General features: G+C 41.4%; 1 protein-coding gene across 2 annotated transcripts in view; it reads left to right on the top strand.

Moving 5' to 3' along the window:
- Positions 1–25,529, top strand: part of FERRY3 (FERRY endosomal RAB5 effector complex subunit 3) — a 30,441-nt gene extending 4,912 nt beyond the window's left edge. The window contains exons 4-14 of one of the 2 annotated variants that reach the window (XM_080914377.1): positions 699–880; positions 3,243–3,342; positions 3,422–3,543; positions 5,821–5,927; positions 6,200–6,397; positions 6,921–7,049; positions 11,559–11,633; positions 16,121–16,323; positions 23,133–23,190; positions 24,028–24,095; positions 24,707–25,529. In XM_080914377.1, the coding sequence (XP_080770503.1) occupies positions 699–880; positions 3,243–3,342; positions 3,422–3,543; positions 5,821–5,927; positions 6,200–6,397; positions 6,921–7,049; positions 11,559–11,633; positions 16,121–16,323; positions 23,133–23,190; positions 24,028–24,095; positions 24,707–24,799 (1,335 nt within the window). In that variant the 3' untranslated portion in view covers positions 24,800–25,529. The remainder of the gene's footprint in view (positions 1–698; positions 881–3,242; positions 3,343–3,421; positions 3,544–5,820; positions 5,928–6,199; positions 6,398–6,920; positions 7,050–11,558; positions 11,634–16,120; positions 16,324–23,132; positions 23,191–24,027; positions 24,096–24,706) is intronic. The other variant, XR_013974970.1, reaches the window with a different exon arrangement.
- Positions 25,530–25,870: the final 341 nt, after the last annotated feature.

The following is a 25,870-nucleotide window of genomic DNA, read 5'->3' as shown; positions in this document are numbered from 1 at the left end:
CAATTAAGAAAATGCTATCATAAGATCTTCCTGTGGACAAGCCTATGAAACATTTTCTTAATTAGTGATTGACGGAGAGGGCCAGCCCATTGTTGGTGTTGCCATCCCTGGGCTGGTGATCCTGAGTTCTATAAGAGAGCAGGCTGAGCAAGCCATGAGGAAAAAGCCAGTAAGCAGCAGCCCTACATGGCATCTGCATCAGTTCCTGCTTCCAGGTTCCTGTCCTGCTTGAGTTCCTGCCCTCAGTTCTCTTGATGATGAACTGGAAATCTGAGTGAAATGGACTCTTCCATCTCCCCATTTCTTTGCCAATGGTGTTTCACCTTGGGCATAGTAACCCCAAGTAAGACATTTGTCATAAAACAATCAAACACAACTCAAGTTAGTGGTTGTAAGAAGTCCCACTGTCCTGACATGGGTTGTGACAGGGATAGTGTTAGCTTTGTTGTTCACCCCGTTGTGTAGGCACACATGTATCATGTATGGAACTGAGGTCATGGTATACTGACTTTCTTACTGTCCTGATCACTTTTGTCCTTTGCTCTGTAGGAGTACCTCATTCATTTTCCTAGGCAATTCTGTAAGTGCAGGGTCTCTGTGTCCCTGTGCAAAAGTACAGGCATAATATCTGTACTTTTCCCAGTAGCATGTTAAACAGCGGTGCTCTGCCATGACTGAACATGTGTATCATCTCTCAGACCACCTTAGAGCATGCGAGACCTGAGGAGCCTAACTGGGATGAAGACTTTGCTGATGTGTACCATGACCTAATCCATTCCCCCGCCTCTGAAACACTCTTAAATCTGGAACACAATTACTTTGTTAGCATCTCAGAATTGATTGGTGAAAGAGATGTGGAGCTGAAAAAGTTACGAGAGAGGTAATACTCATTTTTGTGTTATAATTAAATGTTACATTGTGATATAAGATAACCTGCAGGGCAGGCTGTTTGCACTTTTATAAAATTATAACACTATGCAGAATGCTTCAAATGAGCTGTCTTCTTTGATCTTTACTACAGCACATCTTCATTGTGCAGGTGAGAAAACCTTGGGTTATATAAATCCATTGATTTATCCACAGAAAGCTAGAATTTTAACCCAGTGGATAAGAAAGAAAGATTTCAGAACTATCAGCCCTTCCTCCTTGCTCTATACTTACTGCGAACCTCTTGTGGGTGGCCTTCCTCTAGGCCATGGTATCTTTCAGTTATTTATAAGTATCTTGCATTAGGAAGAAAATAAGAGGAACCCTAGAATCGTCTCAGGGAGTTTTAATCAGGTTTGAATTCCTCCCATGTAGTCTACCTAAGGCAATATGCAAAGAGTGCTTTCTTGGATGCACATTTCAGAGTAAGTAGGAAGCTGCCAGCTTCTTTAATGTAAAGTGGGATTTCTCAGTCTCCTCCCTCCTGTTCTCTTAAGTGTGATGTAAAGAAGGACATCCTCCTAGATAATCCATTTTGATTTAGCAGATCACTTATTACTTCAAAAGCATCTATTTAAGAGTATGATATACATACCTTCGAAATGAATTTTAATATTACTTGTATAATTTTTTGTGGAAGTTTTTTAAGAGTAAATAACACTTGTTTTGTGGCTGAATTAATATTAATACCAAGGAAATCAATTCAAATGAGATGCCATGTGCTGGTGTTTCTCATCAGCCTTACATTAGAAAACAGTAAGACATGGTGTGAATAATTTATTTTAAGTCATTATAGTTAAGAAAAATTAAATATAAAATAATTGTAGGTAAATTTCTTTTCTTTCATGATGCTGAACAGTGAACCCAGGCTTTGAGCCTTGTGTGTGAGAATTCAGCCAACTGTCAATCAACCATGAGGGAAGAAAGAGTTATACCTATGCTGAACAGCCTCAGCTTTCTCTCGTAGCTATTGCCGAGTGATGCAGTACAACCAGTTCCACTGATGCACTTTGTCGGAAGTGCCAGAGATCAGCTCCAGGTGCTGGAGGCAGCACATGGGTACATGCAAATGCTCTGCCTGGAAGTCCAGGGGAGACCCAAGGGCTAACGTATTGCTCAGCTCCTTTCTGCCCCCTGTGTATTCCTGACTCGTGCTTCTGCCAAGCCCAGGACTTCTTTAACTCCTGCCTGCTCCTCCTGAACAGACCCTGTCTGGCCACCTATGGTTGGGCTGCCCGCTTTTCTAAGTTGGAGGTGACTCCTGTTCATTTATTGTTCTTAAAGCACTTCCCACACTACCACTGACAATGAGTAGCTGACTAATTATTTACCCTCTCTGGAACCTAATGATTTTTTTCCTATAGAATAATTTTTTGTTTGTTTTTAGGAGAAGTTATATTTTTTTTATCATTTGACATTCAGGTTGCAGAGTTGTCATACTTGACATTTTATAGTTTATAATTAAGATGTTATATGAAATAGAATAGACTTTCTTTTGAACTTAATTTATGCAATATCTTTAAAAATAATTATATGATTAACTGCATCTTAGATACATTCAGGATGATGTTTATGAAATTTTATTTTTTGAATTCTTTTTGTCTTTTTTTAAATGAGAAATATTCTGCTTTTATGAAACCATAATTTGGATCGTTCTTTAAAAGAAATGGCAATAATATTTTTTATCCACTAGAGGGAGCACTTGTAAAATATTAATGCAAATATGTAGACATTTTTGTTTCTAAATATAAGTGTACTATTCACGGTACACTTGGTACTTTCTAAAACATTAATGACCAGCAGTGGTGGTCCACGCCTGTGATCCCAGTTCTCAAGAGTCAGAGGCTCGAGACCAGCCACGGCTGTGTGGTGAAACCCTGACTCAGAACCAAACCAAACAAAAAAGCTTATGGGATCATCTGCATTGTATATAGTCAAGTGGGAGCTATATCATCCAGAAAGAATATTTACTTCCAGAAGATTTCAAAGTGTTCATGTATATAAATTTATCACACTATGTATCCTACTTACATGTTATGAGTAAGTATACACTTGGTTTTAAGAACAGTTTACTTACCTAGAATGACAGTAAAATGGTTCCATTTTGTTAATTATATATTTTTAAATGCATATGTTTACTTATTTGTGTATGTCTATGTATGGAGTATTATACTCATGTGGGTGTTTTCATGTGTGTAGATGGGTGGTATGTATGTGTGTATTTATTTATGTAAATTAAAAATTATGTTTTCACTCATGACCTTATACCCTAAAATTGTGGTGACTATATCTTAATTTGTTAATTTGTGGTTCAGACAAGGCATTGAAATGGAAAAGGTGATGCAGGAACTGGGAAAATCGCTCACAGATCAAGATGTGAATTCCCTGGCTGCCCAGCACTTTGAATCCCAGCAAGTGAGTAGCGGCTTTACATTCACAATTATGTTTTCTCTCATGAAAAATTGACCAGTTAGGACCCTCTCCCTCTATTTAGGACTTAGAGAATAAATGGTCAAATGAACTGAAACAATCTACAGCTATCCAGAAGCAAGAATATCAGGAATGGGTGATAAAGCTTCATCAGGACCTAAAAAACCCCAACAACAGCTCCCTCAGGTATGTGTGCCATGCTCAGACTGGCTGGAGTCCCTACATTCCCAACTTTCGGTCTTATCCTTGGGTACTGGGTGTTCTCTATGCTTACTTCCTGCTGACATTGGGGCCCCATGTTAGGGGACCCTGGCTAGAATTTCTTCACCGGTTTTAATGAAGCACAGATTAAGGACCATCATAAAACTTACACCACAGTCAAGGCATGGCATTTTTGCTGCTCTCTTCATACAGAGCACTGTCTCCTCTCGCCACCCCGTCAGCCTCCCTGAGAGTGGTAGCTGCTCCAGTGCTCCATCCTCATGGGCGTGACTGGGACTTCCCATCCCAGGTTCACTTTCTGGGTCCCCGATGGTGATGACTTGATACCCATGTCTCTCCTTGTGTTTCCTTCTTTCCAAGCTGTGGAAGCTCTGACTGTGTGTCTATCATCATCTGGACGTGTGTTTGCCCTTGGATGTTTCATAGATACTTGCTCCTGCTCTGTGGTTTACTTTTTCATTTTCTTACTCACACCTTGTAAAAGCAGACTGTAGACCAGCCTGGCAGTGGCCTTCCTTCCTGTGCCTTCTCTGCACTGTAATTCTGGGTGTGTGCTACCAAAGCCAGCTCTTCCTCCTCCTGCTTCATATTGTAGGTACCGGATTAGGAGAGTTTAGCTGGGAGTGACATCACATGCCTTTAATCCCAGCACTTGAGCAGAGACTGTTTGATCTCTGACTTTGAGGCCAGCATGAGTTATATATCAAGGTGCTACAAATAAGACCTTGTCAAAAGAGGAGTATACTTAGCCAGACAGCAGTTATGTACAGAAGCTAATGGGCCATCGTTGTTAAGAAGATTGGCATCTGGTCAGCAGGGCAGCAGACCTGAGCTGTTCTCTCCACACTGTTCCATCCTCAGCATCCGGCAGTCTTTGCAAACCTGTGGCATGGAGGAAGTCCTCTCTATGCTGTTGTTCCTCTCACAGCAGCGCAGTCCTGGTTTTGTCATTTACTGTGGGTCAAGCTATCTACTGCTGAGCTACACCAGCCCTGGTCCACCCTTGTCCAGTTCTGTTGCCTGGAAATCCAGCCCCACTCTGGAGCAAGCTTTATGTCTGGCTCAGATGTCAGTCATTCTGAGAGGCTTCTCTCATCTCCTGTCCCGTGTTCCCTTGGGCAGTGTTTCTTTGTGACAGTGATGAGAGTTCAGGTGCAGGAGTCTGTGGCTCCATCCTGACCTAAAGTGACTTCTACCCTGCACATGACCTTTTGGGACACTGGTGAGATTTTCAGCTGATTTCTGTTGACTTCTTTGCATAACAACAGCCTTTGTCATGAGTGCACTGATGAGAGCAGACTGTCCTTATGTCCTTAGGACCTTTGGGACATTGCCACCTTGCCATTTGCTTTCCTCCATCGCCTATTGCCATGAATTGGAATTGAGCAGGCATGTGGTCATAGCTTCTCTGGGATAACTTTTCTCCAGAGCAAAGAAAGAGCTTGCCTGGTGATTGGAGAATGCTGGGAAAATGCAGCCAGATAAGGAAGTGTCAACGGGAACCTTTCAGTTTTTTTTTTTTTTATTTATTTATCTGGCCTTTTAATTAAAAAGACTTAAAACTATCTTTAAAATTTCTGTCATTGTATCATTATAATGGTTGAAGTCATCACCATCATCATTGTGTGCATGTGCGTGTGTATGTGTGTGTGTGTGCATGTGTGCACGCACTCGTGCGAGCAGCAAGAAATTAGAGGACACTTCAGAAGTTGTTTCTCTCCTTCCACAATCTGCCCTAGATCGAACTTAACGTTTTGTCAGCCTTGTGAAGCAAGGGCTTTTACCTGCCGAGCCACCACAACAGCCCTTTTTAATTTTTGATCTTCATTGCTGTCCCCTCATCTAGTTTATAATTTTGTTTAGAATTTGCCCTGTTATGAGAATTTTTAAGTATGTCTGATATGGCTTTTAAAAATATTACATATTAGTTCATCAGTTAATCCCCGAATCATTTTTAAACCACTAGGAAATATTCGCTGGTGCTGTGCTGTGCTAGTTGATATTGCAGTGACTGGAGAGAATTACCCACACTGCTTACTGAGGAAGTGGAAGGACAAGCGGGGCTCTTAGGACCTGCTGTGTGTGCTCTCACTTGTCGCCACGGATTAACATGAGTTTAGGGATAAGCTAAGCTCTGCGTCAGCTGTCCGGCTCTCTCTCATTTCATGGTGATCTTATTTTCCTGTAACGAAACATTCTGATGAATATACAATGAGTATAAAATAATTGTATTCATTTCAGTGAAGAAATTAAAGTGCAGCCGAGTCAGTTCAGAGAGTCTGCGGATGCCACCGGGAGAATCTATGAGGAGCAGAGGAAGCTGGAAGAAAGCTTCACCATTCACCTGGGTAAGGGAGCTCTTCTAGCAGCTACGAGCAGTGAGCAGAATCTGCCCGTGATGTCTGGTCCCGGCTCACAGCCCTCTCCACAAGGCTAGACTTTATGCTTTAGCGTACGTATTTGCAAATAAATTATAATGGCAATTAAAATGGGAGATTGGAGAGCCCACCTTTGGTAACTATTGGGAACACGGCTCTATCCAGAGTCTTGTCACAGACATTTGCATCAGCTACAGGACCTCTGTAGCTGTCTCAGTGTCCTCTGTGGTGTCCACCCCTAGGAGCCCAGTTGAAGACCATGCACAATCTGCGGTTGCTGAGGGCAGACATGCTGGACTTCTGTAAGCATAAGAGAACGCAGGGAAGTGGCGTGAAGCTCCACCGGCTCCAGACAGCATTGTCCCTTTACTCCACGTCTCTCTGTGGCCTGGTTTTACTAGTAGATAATCGGATTAATTCCTATAGCGGCATCAAAAGAGGTAGGCACCGTACATATTTGTCTTACCACATTTCTCTCAGTAATCACCTTTGTCGAGGACTCTCACACTGTAGCCCATCCTGATCTTGAACTCAAAGCAGTCTTCCTGCCTCTGCTTTCTAAGTGTTGGAGTAACAGATAAGTAAAAATAATAACCCAACTATAAATGCGTTTTTTATTTTAGAACAGGGCTTGGTGAGTGATCTTACCCTGTGTCTTCCATGCCTTCCAGGTCAAACAAAACCAACACTTTTATTGTTTACAGTGACTGGGGATAGATTATAATTAGAGTGTCTGTTATTTAGAGGAGACTTGGAGTTGTGTTAGAATGTTCTTATCTATGGGTTGTTTACTCCTGAGAGTCAAGTGTTGGTAGAAACTGTTGTACCCTAATTTAATGTGCTGTTATTACAAACAAGAAATCATATTTACAAATGTCATTCTCCCTCTTAGATCTCATTTTCTATAAGTAAATGGTAAGTATTTGATGGTTTACACTTAGAACAGTACTTTGGATCCCGTAGATTTTGCCACAGTTTGTCAAGAATGCACGGACTTCCACTTCCCTCGGATTGAGGAGCAACTGGAGGTTGTCCAGCAGGTGGCGCTGTATGCGAGAACCCAGCGCAGGAGCAAGTGCAAGGAGGCCCGAGGTTAGTAATGCCTTAAAGCCTGTGCTTACCATTGCTCCCAGACAGCACCGAAGCACCGAGTTCACAGTGGTGGGACTTGGGGAGGAAAAAAGAACAACACTTAATGTCTTCAGAAGCTAGGGTTCCCCCCCCCCAGGTTTTTTCTTCCTTCCTTCCTTTCCTTCCCTTCTTTCTTCCTTCCTTTCTTTCTTTTTCTTTCAGTTGATTTTCTTCCAAAATCCTTAGTAAAAACCATGTTAAAATTCATTGCCACAGTTAAAGTAAGAGCTTTGGAGAAATTTGCTTTTGATCCATGCTATCTTTAATGGATAAATCCTTTCTATAAAGGGCATTGAAGTTAGAGTTAAAATGGAACAAAAACAAGTTTTTCCTTATTCTTATTTTCGTACAGTGCTAGGGATTGACAGCAGCCCCTCTCCACTTTTTCACTTCAGGGTTGGGTTGGTTGTGTGTGTGTGTGTGTGTGTGTGTGTGTGTGAGAGAGAGAGAGAGAGAGAGAGAGAGAGAGAGAGAGAGAGAGAGGGAGGGGGGAGGGAGGGAGAGGGAGAGGGAGACTAATGTGGTTGAAAGACTGTTTTCCCCTATATTTATGTGCAACACAATGTTCTTTCAAATTACTTAGAAATTTTATTGGAAAATTTTCAAACTTACTGAACTATACTTTACAATTCTACTTCTTCTACTTCTGCCCCAACTTCTGAAATTCTAGAACCTTCTAATAGAGTGTCACCAATTAGGAAGCCAGCATTTAAATCATGAGCCAGTGAGGGATGTTATGTCTTCACTAATCACCTCAAACTAAGCAAAATGTCTGTCACCTGAGAAGCTGCTGCTTGGTAACCTGTGGTGAGAACATGCAGCACTGTCTTGATAAATGTCACATATGTAGTGGGTCATCATGACATTGTGTGTAGTGGGTCATCATGACATTGTATGTAGTGGGTCATCATCACATTGTATGTAGTGGGTCATCATGACATTGTATGTAGTGGGTCATCATGACATTGTGTATAGTGGGTCATCATCACATTGTATGTAGTGGGTCATCATCACATTGTATGTAGTGGGTCATCATCACATTGTATGTAGTGGGTCATCATCACATTGTATGTAGTGGGTCATCATCACATTGTATGTAGTGGGTCATCATGACATTGTGTGTAGTGGGTCATCATCACATTGTATGTAGTGGGTCATCATGACATTGTATGTAGTGGGTCATCATCACATTGTATGTAGTGGGTCATTATCACATTGTATTTTTATGCATCAGCGCTCTGAAACTTATTCAACTTGTAGAACAAACTTTATAGGCCTTGCTTGATATCTCAGCATTTTCTCCTCTCCTCGTCCTGCGTTAGCTGCTGCTCTGCTCTGTTAGTTCAATGGTCCAGACTGTCCTAAGTAAGAGTCTTCCTTCTGGATGGCGCTCCAGGAGCACCAGGAGATGCTGCAGTCCACAGGCCGAACTAAACTAATCTACTCTAGTTTTTACTACGTGTACATAACGTGTCAGTTTTCACCTTTCTCTTAAGGGGAGCACTTAAGTGGCTTCTCTGTGTCACATCTGAGTCGTCAGCATCACTGGTCTCAAGCTTTGAGGCACGCTGATTCTGACCTTTGACCTGACAGCACAGCAGGTAGAATACCCACTGAATACACTGGTCCAGGGGATGAGTCGTGTCCTGGATGGAAGAGTATGATGGTGTGACACTGCATCTCGTTACTTGGGTGACGTGCAGTTGAACACTTACAGGCTGTTATCTCTGGAGTTGTGTGATGTTTCTGGACCACAGTTGGTGGTGGATAACTGAGACCACAGAAAGGAAACTGGGATGAAAGGGGACTGCTGCCTTCCTTCCCGTCCTGCCAGCCTGTGCCTTCCAGATATGTTTGTGTGCACAGAAGCATGTTGTGTCTGGTTCTCCTTTTCACACAATGACGCTTTGCATGCTCATGGTTCCCTATGCATTTTCACAGAGGGCCTGCCCTGGAGACCATCTCCTATCAGTCCAGAAAGCCCCTTTGTGTCTTGCTGTTGTGTGGTAGTGCAGGGCAGGGAACCTGGTACTAGTTAGTCCCCTGCAAGTGGGTATTTAGTCTTCCATTTTTAATTGTAAGTAGCAGTACATAAGTAACAATACATAATTGTGGATCTGCTGGAGCAACATTACATTTCAGGGCCAAGCCCAGGACCAGGAAACCAGTGTGGAAGTATTAACAAAGGACTGTGTAGAACATTTCAGTGTGTGCTCTTACTGTTCTCTCCTTCCACCTCTCAAACTAGTGATGGTGTAATCAGAAATGTTTTCCCATTAAAATCTAATTATATGACTTTCCCTTCTCTTTGCTCCCTCTAGCTCCTTCCAATAATTTTAATCTCAATAGCAGTGATGAGATACATGAAGGTGGAAATCAGAATTGTGGGAGAAGGAGGAGGATTTTAAGTCTATGAGCGATAGCATGCAGTACATGACAGGAAGTTTTTAAACCACCCACACCTAAGGCGGCATGTGTGTGTGTGTGTGTGTGTGTGTGTGTGTGTGTGAGTGAGTGAGTGATGGTATTTTGTTCCTGTTAAAGCAACTGTGTTGCGATTTAAATAAGTCAGTAGAATGAGGCACTTTATAAAAGACAACTTTCTTTTTTTTGTTTGTTTGATTGTTTTAAGATGGGGTCTAAGTATGTCCCCAGCTTTTCCAGATGTCACTGTGTAGCCCAGGCTAGCCTTCACTTGTGCTGGTCCTCGTTCAGCCTCTTAAAGGCACTTGTATGTTATAGAAAGTCTTGGGCACACACTTTCTGAGTCTTCTTTTTCTGCACAGGAATACATACTTGTTCATCATGTTTGCATCCCAATATGCAAATACTTCTTTTATAGGTGTTTCATTTATTTTCTTTTACTGTGGTTGCTATGTTCATTGTATTTCTACAGTTTATGATAAAACCGATAAATGTATTGCTAAGCAAAGTGTTACTCATAAAAACGTGGACAGAAGAGTGGACTGTGAGCTCTTCTTTCTTGTTTCTCTTTCCCTTTTCTGTTTATTTTCAGATTGTATTTTCATTACATTTCTCCCTTTCCTCCCTCCTTCAAACTTGTGGTCACTTTTTTTCATGAGTTGTTACTGCATATATATATATATATATATATATATATATATATATGTATATGTATACATATATATATACATATATATATATATATATATATATATATACATACATACTGTATTTGTATGCACATATATATTCCCAAATGTAGCCTTTTGAGTCCATGTAATGTTACTGTGTACACGTTCTAGGAGCTGACTGTGGTGTGCTATCCCCTAGGTCTGTTTCTTCATATGTAATGAAAATGGGAGAGTTTGCTCTTTGCAGTTCGTGCTGTAACCCACTGCTGATTTCCAGCATGTCAGTTGACATGTCAGTTCTGCTCTGTTGCGTGAACTCCACATATGAACAGCTCAGCCTTCTGTCCACCTCTTGTGCTCACACTTTCTCTGCTGGTTCATAAAATGTGTTTAGACATACTGGTGTCAACGTAGTCACTGGGCAACTCTGCAGTTAGTGTATTCAGATAGTGTTTTAGTGTGTACTGTTTAGTAACTTGAAGTTCTGACTGTTTTCTATTGTGGAGTGCCATTTCAAAATAGATCCCAAAACAGTTTTTAATTTAACTGATATAAATAGATCACCTCTAAAAGACTGCTACTTTGAAAAGTAGTATTCATTTTGTATTTGTGACAAGAGAATTCTTATAAAATTGAGATGTATCTTCTATTAAAATATGTGCATATATTTAAATGTGTTCAGTCTTAACAGTGTATACTCAATCAAAATATCTTTCATTAGCCAACATTATTCTTCCAAGAAAATATCATTCCTCAACAAAAACTTGATTGTCTGAAAACGTTCAGTTTGAAACAGTATCACATATCTGCTTGGGATCCATTGCATATAGTGTCATATGAGACAGTAAATTTAAGAATGTGCTGAATATAAAATGATTCTTGGTGTTGCTAGCTTGTATATCTAGTCCAGAGCATGTTATAGCAACAACAGTGAGTCAGAGTCTAAAAATAAAGATGGCTGCACCACAGCTATCTAATGAAGTCATTTTATGTGCGGCTAACTTAGTGCCCTGACCTCTCAGAAGAAAACTAGAGTGTTGGTAAGTCCAAAGTGGTTGAACCCCGTGGGGTCAAGGCTGGCCCTACCTCTTATTTCTGCTCCCCTGCTTAGATGGCAGCTTACTGAAACCTTTCTTCTCCATGTAAAATTAAGAGATGTAGCTAAATTATAGTTCATATGCTTAGTGTTTGAAACAGAGGAGGGAGGAAGCAGGGTTGCAGAGCCCGTGGATTTGTGAGCCCCATGAAAAGCATGGGCCACAGTGCCAGGAATGTAGAGGCACATAGCACGCGTTTGCTGTGTGGTCGTTTTGAGAGAGTAGGGGTCGTATATGTTCATATGCAGCACTATTTCTTTGTGTTATTTTTTCTATAGACTCTGGGAACCAAAATGGAGGAAGTGATGATAAATCTAAGAATGCTGAGAGAAACTATTTAAATATTTTACCTGGTAAGTATTATTTTGTTTCAAATTCTTACTTATAGTCACACACACTAAAGTAGTATATTTGAAACGTGTGTTCTTATGGGGCTCATGTATAAAATGTTCATCCATATATGCCTTTGAAACAGCACCTGTATCCATATAATCCATAGAATTCACAGATGTTCTCCAGTGCAGAGCCTCACTTTCATGCTAGTAATGACTTGTAGATCCATATAGAAAACCCAAAAAGTTATGTAGGTTTCACGATTTTATATTTTAATTTCTTAGTGACTAAGGGATGCGCTACAGGGTGTTTTTACTCTGATTCATAAGCAGCGTTGCATGGAGATGAGCGTGCTTGAGCGTGCTTGAGCGTGGTTGAGCGTGCTTGAGCGTGGTTGGACTGGGGCAGCCTTTGATGCAGGCCTGTGTCGGCCCCTGTTGCAACTGGACACATTTAGTATGAGCTAAAGCTCTGTTCTCCTCCTGGTTGAATTCACTTACTTGTACTTAGGCATGAAATAGAAGCCCTGTGTGCTTTGTAAATGTGAACTCTTAAACAGTGGTAGGTTTCATAGTTCCAGAAATAGCCCTTCCTTGATAGTTTTCTGTTCTCGCTTAGGTACTTTTTCACACTTCCTTCCTCAGACCTTGAACACACAGGCCACGTCACTAATTTAAGGGGAGGTCATTCCCATTTCTGCATTCATCTCAGGAGGCATAGCCCATTGGGATGTGGTCATCAGCCTCCAGGTTTCCTCCCACCTTCACATCTCCTGCCTTCATGGGTAATGTTAGCCTCACCACAAGCCGTTTCCTCCCCTTTGTGCAGCAGGAGACTGTTTGTCTATTATTCTTTGTAGACCCATGACCTGAGTCATCACACTGGCTTTCTAGGAGTGTGGTGGCTGTTACTATTGTGATGTGCCTGTATCTCTTATTGTTCAGTTTATTTCCTTCCTTCCTTTAAAAAAGGGCTATGAGTTAGGATTATTACCACTAAGCAAGGAATGGTATTCCTTAAGTCTGAGGTAGGAAAGGAGTATTCAATTGTCTACCACATATACCAGCAATGTCTGAATTTCCACACACAACGTATTGACAGGGGATAAAGAAAAAAAAAAACTCCATCAAAACTAAATCATGAAGAAAACCAGTTGTATTCCATATTTTTAAAAAAATTAATTTTTATCTTTAAAATGTTTCACACAATATGTTTTTATCCTTTGTCTTTTCCCTTAACTCAGGAATAGTTGTTTCTTTATTATGACCTTGGTACTTAACAGCCTATGCCATGCAGCTCTCACTGCAGCCTCATAAACAAGCATTTAGCCTGATTCCCACATTTTCTGCACAAAGTGCGGGGTGAGAAAGCTGAAGCAAGTCCACAGTCTCACCTAGCCAAAGAGTGCTGGAGAGCAGCAGGTCCTCCACATCCAACCCAGACCCTTCTCCATGTTGTCTTAGGAATTTGTTACTACCGCCAGCACCTGGACTGGCCCCCATTTTATTAATGGGTAAAATGAGACCAAGAGGCAAGTCATTTAAGGACGGACAAGCAGTGCCAGATTGGGGATTAGGAGCACCTGACTGGCTCACTAAGTTATCTTCCCTCACTGCTGGCCCACAGCCCAACCCAGTGCTGGGAGTCCCATCCACTGAGATATCTGCAGGCATTTAGGAGGCAGACACATCTTGGGGTCCAGGAGATCACTGCCTCGTGTGGTCTACTCCATTCTGACAAACCCCACCCACCACACGATCTCCTTTTTATTTCCTTTTGGCTGTCTATTTTATACTTCTAGCCCCATCTTTTGTCTGTGTTCTTTTTCTAGTTTGTTTGCCTCTTTGTTTTTAAAGAAAAGTTTTTGCTTGGGTTCCTTTAAGTACAGCTTATACACACTGGTAACTAAAGATGATGAAGTACAAAAGCACTCACATTTTCATTACATTTGTTTAGATGTGTGTCTGTGTTCTGTCTGTGTTCTGTCTGTGTTCGTGTGTGCACATACTACGGTGTACATGTAAACACCAGAGGATAACTTGTGGGCGTTAGTTCTTTCCTTCCTACATGTGGGTCTTGGGGGATCAAACTCATATTATCAGTGTTGGCAGCAAACACCTTTATACACTGAGCCCTCTCACCTGGCCAAAGTACTTCTATAAACACATTTTCCCAAACACATTTAATATCTCATATAAATATTGAAAACAAGTACATGTCTTCTTTTTCTGTATTCCTGAAATTATTTTGTTTTGTTTTTTACAAAATATTTTTTATTATTTGGGAATTTCACACAATGCACTCAATCAAACTTATGTCCCAGTCCTCCTAGGTCTACCCCCTGCACTTCTGACCTCCCCAAAAATAAGAAAAGAGGGAAGAAGATACTAAGCGCAATTCATGTTGTCCATTTATTCACTGGAGCATGATCAAACTCCCATTGGCCAGCCCCGTAAAGAAAGCTGAGTCCTTCCACTCGCATCCTCAGCCCAGAAGCAATCAGCCATGAAGAGCTGCACTTCAGCATCCTTATCACCCTTGCTTTTGAAGAGTTCTCTTCAATGGCTTCTAGTTCAGACATGGGGCTGGGGTGCAGGGTACCACAGAAACCTTCTGTATCTCCCATTCTCAACTGTGATCTGCAGTCATCAAAACCATGGCAAGAGAAGCTTCCTTGCCCTTCACAGTCAGTGGCAGCGTGGTTCGTGGTGCTGGCTACAGCATAGGCCACGGTCATCAGCATGGCTTCAGGTGGCAGTCCAGGCCACTGATTTTAATAAACAAAATACCATAAGTTTTATTAAAGGAAACAAATTTTAAAACATAATGAGGTTGTAAGTAGCCAGATAAATGAACTTAATTTGTAATGTTAAGCCACTGACTTGTAGCTTTTATGAAGACAAATCTAATCTGCACAAACAAGGCAATTTACAACTTGTTCTCAACTGTTTTTGATAGTTGAATTTTTATACCCCTGCAAAATTTCAGTGAAAAATCAAATGTGCAGATATAAGTTTATATTTAAAACATTGTACCACCTTCATTAGTAAACAATGACTACTCATCAGCTTGTGTCTTAGAATATACTTACTTAACATATTTTAAGCCATGCTTCAATACAGCATGAGTAACTTCTTTTAAAGTGTTCACTGTTCAGCAGCTCATTTCAACGTGAAGTCATGTCCTGCAAGGGAGACTGTCTTCAAGTTGTGGGTTCAGACCCTTCGTCCTTCTGCTCAAGTGCCTGTGGGCTGTCACCGTCACTGACATTGCTTTCCCGCGGTAGCGCTCCCGTGAAGGATGGGCTCATCGACCACGTGGGCTGCTGTGGTTGCTTGTCAGACCCGGCAGGCTTGGCCCACTGTTTCTTTGAAGAACTGGAATCTGTCACTTGCCCTGAGCTCCAAGTGTCACTGGTTCACTTCACCAGTGCAGAGACTTTCTAGCTGTGCTGTTCTGTCCTGGATCTTGGTAGGGCCCTACTAAGAAAGTCTAAATACAAATATATTAGTTGTTTAAAAATAAAAGCGTTAACATAATTAGAGGTAAGGATGAATAAAATTGAAGGTAAGGGTTCATTGTAGAATGTGAAAATAAACCTCTGGGAGAACAGGTCAGACTTTTTAATGATACATCATGTACACACACACACACACACACACACACACACACACACGGATTTTGACAATTAAAAGTGAAGAAGATTTTTTTTTTTTTTTTTTTTTTTTTTTTTTTTTTTTTTTTTTGCTATTAGGCTGCATAAGAGAAATAAAGATTATAGAAGCCTGGATTTTACAGTTTAAGAAAAACCACTCCAGCAGTTCATTTGAAACACTCATGCATTCAACAACTCTTTATTAAGAACTTTCTATGTGCCAGAGGTGGATTATTAAGGTAGAAAAGGCTCTCGTTAGCCGTGAACCATAAGCAGTACTCTCTTTCACGTAATCTACGGTGCCATTGTTAAGAAGAAAATAAAACAGAATGGTAGTAAACAGTGTGTGAGAGATAGAGGATTCCTGTATCAGGATCGTCAAGGAAGGCCTTTCTGAGGATTTGAGATGTGGCTGCTGGAGTCAGTCATGTGAGAATCTTCAGAAAAGTTAGGAAGGGGGTTAAGTGCAGTTTCCATTTCTGACCGAGAAACGGATGAGCAGACTGGCCAATCAGCTGAGATGTGAGAGAGCAATCAAGACACAGGGAGGCAGGCAGCCAGGTCACGTTTCCTATGTTAAAGTTGACATTTTAAATATTTATGTTGAATAGAAATTATAAACTCATTTACCTATAATCCAGGGTTCACTTCACACCACTTTGTGATCCTCTTGACAAACTCGCTGTTATCTCTTATTTCATTTGCTTTTCTCTGAGAGTAAGGACCAGTGTTCCAAGTGGCTTCCTGATACGATGTCAGCACACTGCCCCCCCCCCTCCGTGGTTATTTATAAAGCTGTGGATGAGAGTGACTCACACGCTTGAGAATCATGGCTGCACTTGTTGTTCACAGGAGAATTTTATATTACACGTCATTCTAATCTCTCGGAAATCCATGTTGCTTTCCATCTCTGTGTGGATGACAATGTGAAGTCGGGAAACATCACTGCTCGGGATCCTGCTATTATGGGACTCCGAAATATACTCAAGGTTTGCTGTACCCACGATATCACAACGATAAGCATCCCTCTCTTGCTCGTGCATGATATGTCAGAGGTAAGCAGGAAACACTGACCTTTATTGACCGTGTTGCATAGCAATCCCTTTAACAGCCTACATCTTAAAGGGTCCTTTTCTTTTAACTGCTGGTCCTTTGTATCTCCTGTTGGGTCAGTTAAATGAGTGACATATCAAACAATGACTAATGCTCAGGAAATTATAGTGTCGCTTGGTATCTGTAAACGGATTCCAGAGAGTCTTTTACCTTGATAAGAAATGTGCCTCCCTGCCGCTCTTCCACGCTTCACCTCTGCTTCCTCTTCCTTCTCCAGTTTTACTTTAAGAAGCAATAGATTTACCTCCACACTTACATGTGGCCAATGCTAAGATTAGTTTTCACTTTCTGAATGTACATTAGTAGACAGCAAGAAGCCAGCTTCAGGTCAGTGCTTTCTGGAGGATGTTTGATGGTACAGATAGTGGTTTATACAATTAAGATGTGGCACAATCATTTGCTTTTTATTAGCTGCTGTGATTTACTTGGCGTTTTTAGTTACACACAGTTTCTGTGGTTGTTTCCCTCCTGCTGTCTTCCCTCACTCATGAGAAAACTTAAGTATAAGAAATACATGTAGAAATTAAACAAAGTCTAAACTTCACCTTCAAATGAGCAAAGGAACAAATGAGCTGCAACCCTGTGTATGCAGGTGAGTCCTTTCAGGTCCCCTCATAAAGAAATAAACCCTTTCTCAGAACAAGCAGATACAGAGTTGCCAAGCAGGCCTCTCAGTGGACACTTGTTTTATTTGGGGGAAGGGTAAAGAAGTGTGGGAGTATTTATTTATATATTTTCATTTATTTATTTGAGACAAGTTTAGACTTGACTGGCCTGGTACTCAGTATAGCCCAGGCTGGCCTCAAACTCATGATGAGGCCTCAAACGTGCCTCTGTCTCCAGAGTACCAAGATTATACATACGTATCACTACACTAAGCAAAGGCCTTTGTAAAAGTTGTCTGCTCTGCAGGTTTAATGCCAGGGTGGAAGCTTGATTACTGATGATTGTCCTTGTCAGGGTCACTGTTGCTATGATGAAATACCATTACCAATGCATCCTGGGAAGGAAAGTTGGCTATCTGGCTCACACTTCCACAGTACTGCTCATCATCAAAGGAAGTCAGGACAGGAACTCACACAGGGCAGGAACCTGGAGGCAGGAGCTGATGCAGAGGTGGTGGAGGGTTGCTCCTTACCGACTCACTCCCCCTGGCTTACTCAGTCTATATTTATAGAACCCAGACCCAGCAGCCCAGGGATGGCACCACCCACAAAGGGCTGGGCCCTCCCCCATTAATCGCTAAGTAAGAAAATGCCCTATAGGTTTGAGTACAGCCTGGTCTTATCAAGGCTTTTTTTTTTTTTTTTTAGGTTCCCTCCACTCAAATGACGTTAGCTTATGTCAAGTTGACATAAAACCATCCAGCACAATAACCAAAAGTTATTACCAAAATGAAAATGTGTGCAAAAGCTGTATTATAGAAGGAAGGGTAAAGAACTAGTCCTACCCTAGATTGATGATATTACAAAAGGCCCTATTTTAACCTTACAACCTGTATAAACACTATCCTGATCAGTTTTGTTTAAGTGAGGATGCTAGTTGATTTCCAGCCTGCACTCAAGGCTGGGGTCTTTGCTCAGTGAGCACATTACTGCTGTTTTAGTCAAGAGGGTTGTGTTACCATCTTGTGGTGGCCGCCCCACACGTCACAGCTTCTCAGTCCTCTCTCCTGGGTGGAATCAGGAGAAATGGACAAAGCTTTGTGGAATCTCAGTTCTGTGGAGAATGTTTTAGTGATCCCTACTAACTAAGCTTACTAACTTACTAGTTACTTACTAAGTAGTCATCTATAAAAGGTCTTTAGGGAGTGACAACTGTGATGAATTTCTGCCAAAAGGAAACATCCAGACATTCCTGCAGCTGGATTCTTGGCCAGCCAGCTTATAAAAATGGTTATACGTAGGTGGGAAACAACCTCAAATACACTGTTTCCAAAAGTCACTCAGTTCAGATTGACTTCCAGACATCTGATACTACAGCGTTCCCTCTCCCACGGTGTTACAAAAGCTGCCCTTCAAATTGGGACAGCCAGCTGCAGAACATTAAGTTTGTTTCGGAAGTGTCCAATTTAATTCACAAAAGTAGATTGAGCCACAGGCCTCCCATCTGCTGTATTTAAAGATCCTCAAGGTCGAGAAGTTTATTCAATACACACCCAGGATATAGAGGTGTGTGTTGTAGTTTTAGTCTAGGGACCCCAAAGTGCTTTCAGATGCTGTTTTTCTCCCTCAAACAAACAGGATCTCTGGATATGGTTGCTGCACATTAAAGTGTCAGAGTAATAGTGAGGTCTGAAATAGTCCCTGATACCGTGACAGACAAAAAATCTACGGAATTGTTTACAGCTTAAAAAGAAAAGAGGAAATTAAAAAAAAAAAAAAAAAAAAAAAACAACTTTTGGCGGTAGGGGGAGGGGAGCATATGACTTTTATCTGTCTGTGACACTGTCCTATGGAGTCAGACTGACTCAAGTCCAGTCCTGGCTTGTCTTTGTGCTCACTCTTAACTCCTGGGATGCTTTGGGGACTGTGGCTTTTGTAATTGCCATTAGAAATAAAGACGTTTGAGTACATATATCTAGTATATACACAAGCAGTCCAGTCAGATTTTCACAGACTAGACACCCCTAAAATTTATACCCAAATCATCCACAAAACAGAATGTATCCTGTACCCTAGAAGCTACCCGTGTACTCTGAGCTACTTGAACCTCTTTCTGTTTGAGAGTGTCCCTGATTTTCACTTGAAAGTGTGGTCTAAGGGCTAGAGAGAGCTCCCTAGATAAAAGTGCCTGCCACCAAACCTGACAACTTAGGTCTGACCTCCAAGACCCACACAGTGGGCAGAAGAACTGATCCTTGATAAACATGAGACAGGTGGTGGGAGAGAAATGTAAAGAAAGAAATGTTTGAGATGTGGATTAGTTGGGTTCGTCTCTGTGGTGTCTTGGCTCTTGTGCCTTTTACGCTGTGTGAGGTTTGTGAGCACATCCTCCTTGTCTTTGTGTTGTGCTTGTGGACTCTTCATCTCAGTTTTTATATTTTACATGCTACGGCTCAACTGCAGTTACTTAGCCATTTTACTATTTAGGGACATTTGAGTGGTTTCTAGATTTTCCTTTGGTTAAATTTAAACATCCATTCAAGGTGAAGAAGTTTATTCTGCACACTCAGGTGGCATAGCCCAGGATATAGAGTTGTGCAAGGCCCTAAGTGGTTACTCCCACTATGAACACTTTTATATATCTCTTTTGCCAGTTCTATTATAAGTGAACTTAGAGATGAAGCGATTGGACATTGGGTTATGTTGTTGATTAGCTTTGACAGATATGGCCAAAATAGTTATAATAGTCTGTGTTATTTTAATGTTAAATGTTAAAAGTAAGAAACAAGCTAGAAATGATGGCTCTAAGACCTTTAGTCCTAGAAATCAGGAGGCAAAGGCAATTGAATCTTTGTGATGTTAAGGCCTGCTGGGCCTACATAGTGAGATCTTGCTCCCCCCACCAAAACAAACAAATAAATAAAACTAATTTATATGCTTGCTGTCTATAATTGCTATAAACTTTATTTATAAAAATGTTTCCAATATCTCAGAGGCACATACATGAGAAGTAAAGAATAATCATGTAATCTTTTTCACTGGTGCATCAACTTGGAAGACCTTGTATCTAACCTTGAAGACACAGAGTGAAAATCTAATGTGACATAAAGATACTATCTCAAAAACTCAGAAGAAAAGAAAAAAAAAAACATTCCAGTAGTTCATCCTTAACCCTCATCCAAAGATTCATGTCCATGTGTGGGCATTGCTTAGATAGAAGACATTGTTCTCATTAAAATCTAAATTGAGAGTTAGTTTCAGTTTTAGGGTTTTAGAATCTATTCCAAGTGCAGTGCCCATTTATGATATTTAGTGTAATAACATGACCCAATTTTCTGTCTTGGTTCCAAATTTCAAGTGTACTCTTTGATCCACTTAGCTTCCGATGTGTCTCCTATGCAGTGCCCAGATGACTGCTTTGCCAGTATACAGGACTTACTTTCTGAATTCTGTTACTGCTGCCTGTCTCACTCAGTCCATATCCCATCTACAACCATATACTCTGAAGTTTGTTTCTGAGAGTGAGCTTCTTGTGTAGCTACTGGCCACATGCCATGATAACAAGCCACGAATCATGTCTTCTCATGGCCTTCTGAACTTCCAAGGGCTACTCTTTTAGGTGAAGTGAAGGTTTTAAGGGGGTGTTTAATTTTTTATTTTATTTATTTTATTTTGTGTGTGTGAGTGTTTTGCCAGTATGTGTGTATGTACCATGTGCCTGGTTAGTACCCGAGGAGGTCAGAAGAGGGCATCAGATCACCTGGAACTGGAGTTGCAGATGGTTGTGAGCCACCGTGAAGATGCTGGAAGTTGAACCTGGGTCCTCTGTAAGGACAGCAAGTGCTCTTACATTCTGAGTCATCTCTCCATCCCCTCTAGGTACTGGTTTAATCAGGAAAAAAGTAAATGACAGAGTAAGAAAGCTGGCAAGCATCTAACTTATTCAGGAGATGAAATTGCGTAGATACAGGGAAGACATGGGGGAAATGGCTATCTAACATTTCTTTTCAGACTCCTGCTGTTGAGCAATAGAAATAAATTGCATATGACAGTGCGACTCATCGGCACATTAGACTATTGTAGACTCTCGCTTACACTGTATGTCTGTGCTGGGATCACGAGATGTCATTTAGTATATCTTCTAAGTAACACTGATGACTGTCAATTTACAGCATTCTGAACAGTGTCGAGTTCTTAATTTGTCTCATAGATTATTTGTTTTAGGCCATATATTAGTGACACATATAAAACAACAAGGGAACAATGGCATTCATGGATAAAGTGAATGCTCTTTGAGAAGAGCAATGAAACGATTTGCTTGCTTTTTGTGGGGTCAGGGAACCATGGAACTATGAGAAGCTGGTCCAGAGCATGAGTGAAGTCCAGTCGTGTCCAACCCTGGAAATCTCCTCTCAAGAGCAGGAGTGTGACAGCTCCCTCCTCTGCCTTGGGCTAGCATCAGAGTAGGTCAATATGGTCACTGTTAGGTTAAACTTCCCCTCTTCTTACAAGGCTATGTCTAGCAATCACCCAGAATTCCTCCTTACACAAATGAGGCATCCCTAGCACCCCAGCCCTGACAGATGCTGCACACCACTCTGATGGCTCCTACACACCCCAAAGGTTTGAAAAGTCTTTTCCCTCCAACCCCCAATTAAAGGAGCTGCTTCTGCTCCCTGAAGCCTGTCTTTTGAGCGGTCTCTTTCTCCTCAGGCTCACTTGCTGCCTGAGGTCTCCTTCACCCTCAGCTGTCCTAGCCTTACTTCCCTTCTCTGGATCTGCCAGTTGTGGTCTCCGGGGATATTGCTGACTAGGGAGGGGAGCAGGGTGGGAAGGACACTGTTTCCTGTGGACTTATGCTCAGTCCTTCAGGTCTGGCTCCAGCTGCAGTCTTCTGCCTTTTCCACCATTACCCTGAGGATGCATTAGAATAACCTGTGTTCTGTATGTTGAGGCTCAGAGCTGGCTGTTCAGAGGTTTCTCACAACTCACAATTAGTCGTTTCCTGACCTTTACCTTCAGGGCGTTAATAAGTTCTTCTATAGATTATAAAACAAACTACTGTCAGGTGATGCTTTTATATATGTAAAAAAAGAGCTTCCTTAAAATCATGTAATAATTCATTCTTCCAGGCTATTGTTATGGGGTTTCAAAAATGTTGTTAACAGTAATGTTTTAAGGTAATGCAAAAACTCAGTTGTGCTTTTGATTTTCTCCTGCATGTGATTCTTAGTAAATGTTTCTCGTGAGGAAAAATGTGCACTTTAGGAAATGAGGCACTGAGGAAGAACTCACAAAAGAGCCGAGCTTAGGAACACACCCACGGAGACTCAGCACAGGGCCCCGAGAAGAGCTGATGGCGGGCTCCAGGAGCGCCCTTACTCCTCTAGGTGTTCCAGTTATCTCCCACTGCAATGTGTTCTGTGTTGTATACCAACACGGGCTTATTATTGCCTTTCAGTGAGATGCATATTTTATATCTGTTTTAATTTTAATATAAGAAATGTGAAGAGATATAATCCGCATAAACAGAGCTCCATGGTCTCTGGTGATTTTTTTTTGAAGTGTAATATTCTGAACTCCAAAAGCCTAAGAAACACCTTAATAGCAAGTTTATAGTTATGAAAAGATTTATAAAATAGAAAGATAATTCTGGTGACCGTGCAAAGAAATAGAATTTAAAGTGGCATGCTCACTAACGTGGAAATGATAAAATCTGTAGGCATAGTCTGGTGGATACATGACATGAAGGTCATAATCTTCAGTTACTGTGTAGTTCAACAGAATTACCTATGCTAATGTTCAAGGTTTGGGAAAGTTCCTATGTCACTAGCTGACTTTAAATTTTCACAGATATGTTCGTTTTTAAGTCTGGTTTGCTAGGCTCATTAAATTTATATTCCATAAGTATAGTCTATTGCCTAGAAGTTGTATGTCTAAAGTCCAAGAAAATCCAGTTGGGATTATTAACGTGTTATCCTGGACTCATCTGAAATAGGGACACTCAACATTACATACAGATGAAGATCTGAGTATATTATAGCATTTTGTTGTGATGATATAGGTTTTGCTTTGTTTTGTGTATATGAAATTAGGCTGAAACATATTTGTGTGTGTGTGTGTGTGTGTGTGTGTTTCTTTTTTAGGAAATGACTATACCTTGGTGCTTACGGAGAGCAGAACTGGTATTTAAGTGTGTCAAAGGTAAGTCTTCCGCAGCTATTGAAAGAAGAGCCTCCGAAAGGAAAGACAAAGTTGCCTCTGTTCCTGGTGCTTTGGTCAAAGACTTGACTGGCCAAATATTTTATAATAGATTTTATAATTTTATCTTTTAGCAGTTATAAAATAAACATATCCCTAGCCATCTTGAAATATAAGGATATTTGGATAGTGTGTTAGTTACTTTGCATGGTGCCGAAACAAAACGCCTGACAAAATCAAATGAAGGAAGCAAAAGTTTATTTTTGCTCAGACTTTGAGTTTACATATAGTCTGGCAGTAGGGAAGACTTGGCAGCAGGAGTAGAGTCTGGTCACTGCGTCTGCTGTCGACAACCCGAGAGGCGAATGCTGGTGCTCAGGTCGATTTCTCCTGCTCACAGTCAATGGGACGATAGCAGCCACACTGAGGGCACTGAGGGTGGGTCATCCCACCTCAGCCCCACAGACATGCAAAGTCTCCCTGGTGAGTCTAGATCTTGGTCAAATCGATGGTGAATACAAGCCCCTACCTTACACTTTGCTGATTCTGGCTCCCCTTGATTGCCTTTTATTTCAGCCACTTGCTAGGTTAACCTTTGATAATCTGTTTTATCTTCAGCCTATGAAGGCCATGTAGGCCTTTGGGCATGTTGACAAGACCTTTAAACCTCTCTGGCACATCGAATTGGGAAGAGTGGGTCTTTACCTTGTCCCAGAAGCTTAGCCTTTCCTCTTGACAAGTGACTACCTAAGAGATGAAGACATGAGGCACCAGTGACATTCCCTCTCATCTTGGTATGGAAGGTGAGATCTCAGAACATAGCCAGTTGTTCTGTTTTAGGTTTCATGATGGAGATGGCTTCGTGGGATGGAGGAATTTCTCGGACAGTGCAGTTTCTGGTACCTCAGGTATGTTGTCTGAGTAGATCCCACCCCAGCCCACAGCTGTGTTATCTGAGCAGATCCCCCTCCGAACTAAGGCCTTTTAAGATTCCTTGACGGCACAGTCAGGTATGCTACCATGAACTTCTACATAATGTAAAGTATAGCGTCCTGACTCTAAGGGGAGAAGTGTATTTGAGTGAGGCAGGCACTCAGTGTACTGTCAAAGATTTGAGCACCTACCACTCTGCAGACCTGGCCTGAAGTTCAAGAGATTTGCCTGCCCCCGCCTGGGCCTGGGCTGGGCTGGGGCATGTGCTCCTACCCTCAACAGCTCTGAATTCTGTTTAGAATTTAGCAGAACTAGTGGAGTTTGGTTCTACTCATGCTGCTGATAACTAGAGCTTTCTCTAGTGATCAAAAGCTTTACTTGACAAAACAATGTAAGATTCCAGAGGATTGGAACCAGAAAAGCAACTCCGATCTATACTTACAAAATTGAAGTCATCATGAAAGATAATTTTCACATATTATACTCCCTATCTAGAATGAGAGCCGCACTTTAAAATACTTTGAACCACTGGAAATGTCAGTCAGCATCTAACAAGTGCACATTTGCCCTTGTCTCCCTCTTACAGAGCATTTCTGAAGAGATGTTTTATCAGCTGAGTAACATGCTCCCACAGATCTTCCGGGTCTCCTCAACACTCACTCTGACGTCCAAGCACTAAAGCTTACGTGCTGACACACCAACAGAAGAGGATTTCTGAACTCTGAGAGAATTGTCCTGAAGTCCTGTTAAGCAAAAGGTGCCCAGTGGGACCTGGGCCACCTGTTAAATGATGATGTGCATTATCAAACATTCCAAAAATGTGCATGCTTCACAGACCAGAAGCCAGCTCCCAACCGAAGCATTTACTCAGTCCCTTTATGAAATAATAGCTCTTCTTTCTACTTATCTGTCCTATGAGGGAATGGTAATGCTAACACTTAGAATGTTTCTCAAACATGGACACTTGCATTTCATTGCGTTTCCATGGAGACCTGACTTTTCAAGGCATGAGTTCTGTATTAGGTACAAGAATAATTATTAGGCATACAAGTGCAATCTTCCTTCTACTTTATTTGTCAAATCAAAATTTAAACATTGCAAGTATAAGTTTCTTGTGAAAATGTTTTTGTAGCAATGTAAATATACCAGACAAATGTGCGTGTTGATTTAAATTCTCCTGTTTCAAACCCTGACTTTTAATCTTCTCTTTCTAAGGTTGTATAAGTTAGAGTCAGCGAAGGCTTTGAATTCTTTACCCCTGTCTCACCTTCCCTCTGTGACCTTGCCCATGTCTATTAATAACATTTCATGGGCTGGGAAAACAGTGTTCTTTTTTGCCAGCTTGATGTAAGTTAGTGGAAACCCTTGCCTGGCAGCATTCTGGTGCTCTGCAACACTGACAACCAACTCGCTTTCACTTCTCCATCCCCCTAAATTCCCTGCCTCACCATTCCTCCACACCTGTCTCCATGGCAGAAACAAGTTTCAAATTTCTGACTCTGATCTCTGATGTTTGTCCTCCTTTGTCAAAATTGGCTTTTGGGGTTGCTCTTTCCTCATAGGCTGTTTGTCATGGGTCCCCCGTGTATTGCTAAGAGCAGTGACTACTACTAACAAGGCATTTACAGCAGCACACAGACATCTATACAAGCAGAGTTCTCTTCACACCCAGGTAGTATGGGTGTTAGTGCTACTCCGTAGGATGAAACATGAAGTCTTTGGTGTCATGATAAAGTGATTATTTCTTGAT

Source organism: Micromys minutus (assembly GCF_963924665.1).
Source record: "Micromys minutus genome assembly, chromosome: 3".
Lineage (NCBI taxonomy): Eukaryota > Metazoa > Chordata > Mammalia > Rodentia > Muridae > Micromys > Micromys minutus.
This window is presented reverse-complemented; position numbering and strand designations above follow the sequence as displayed.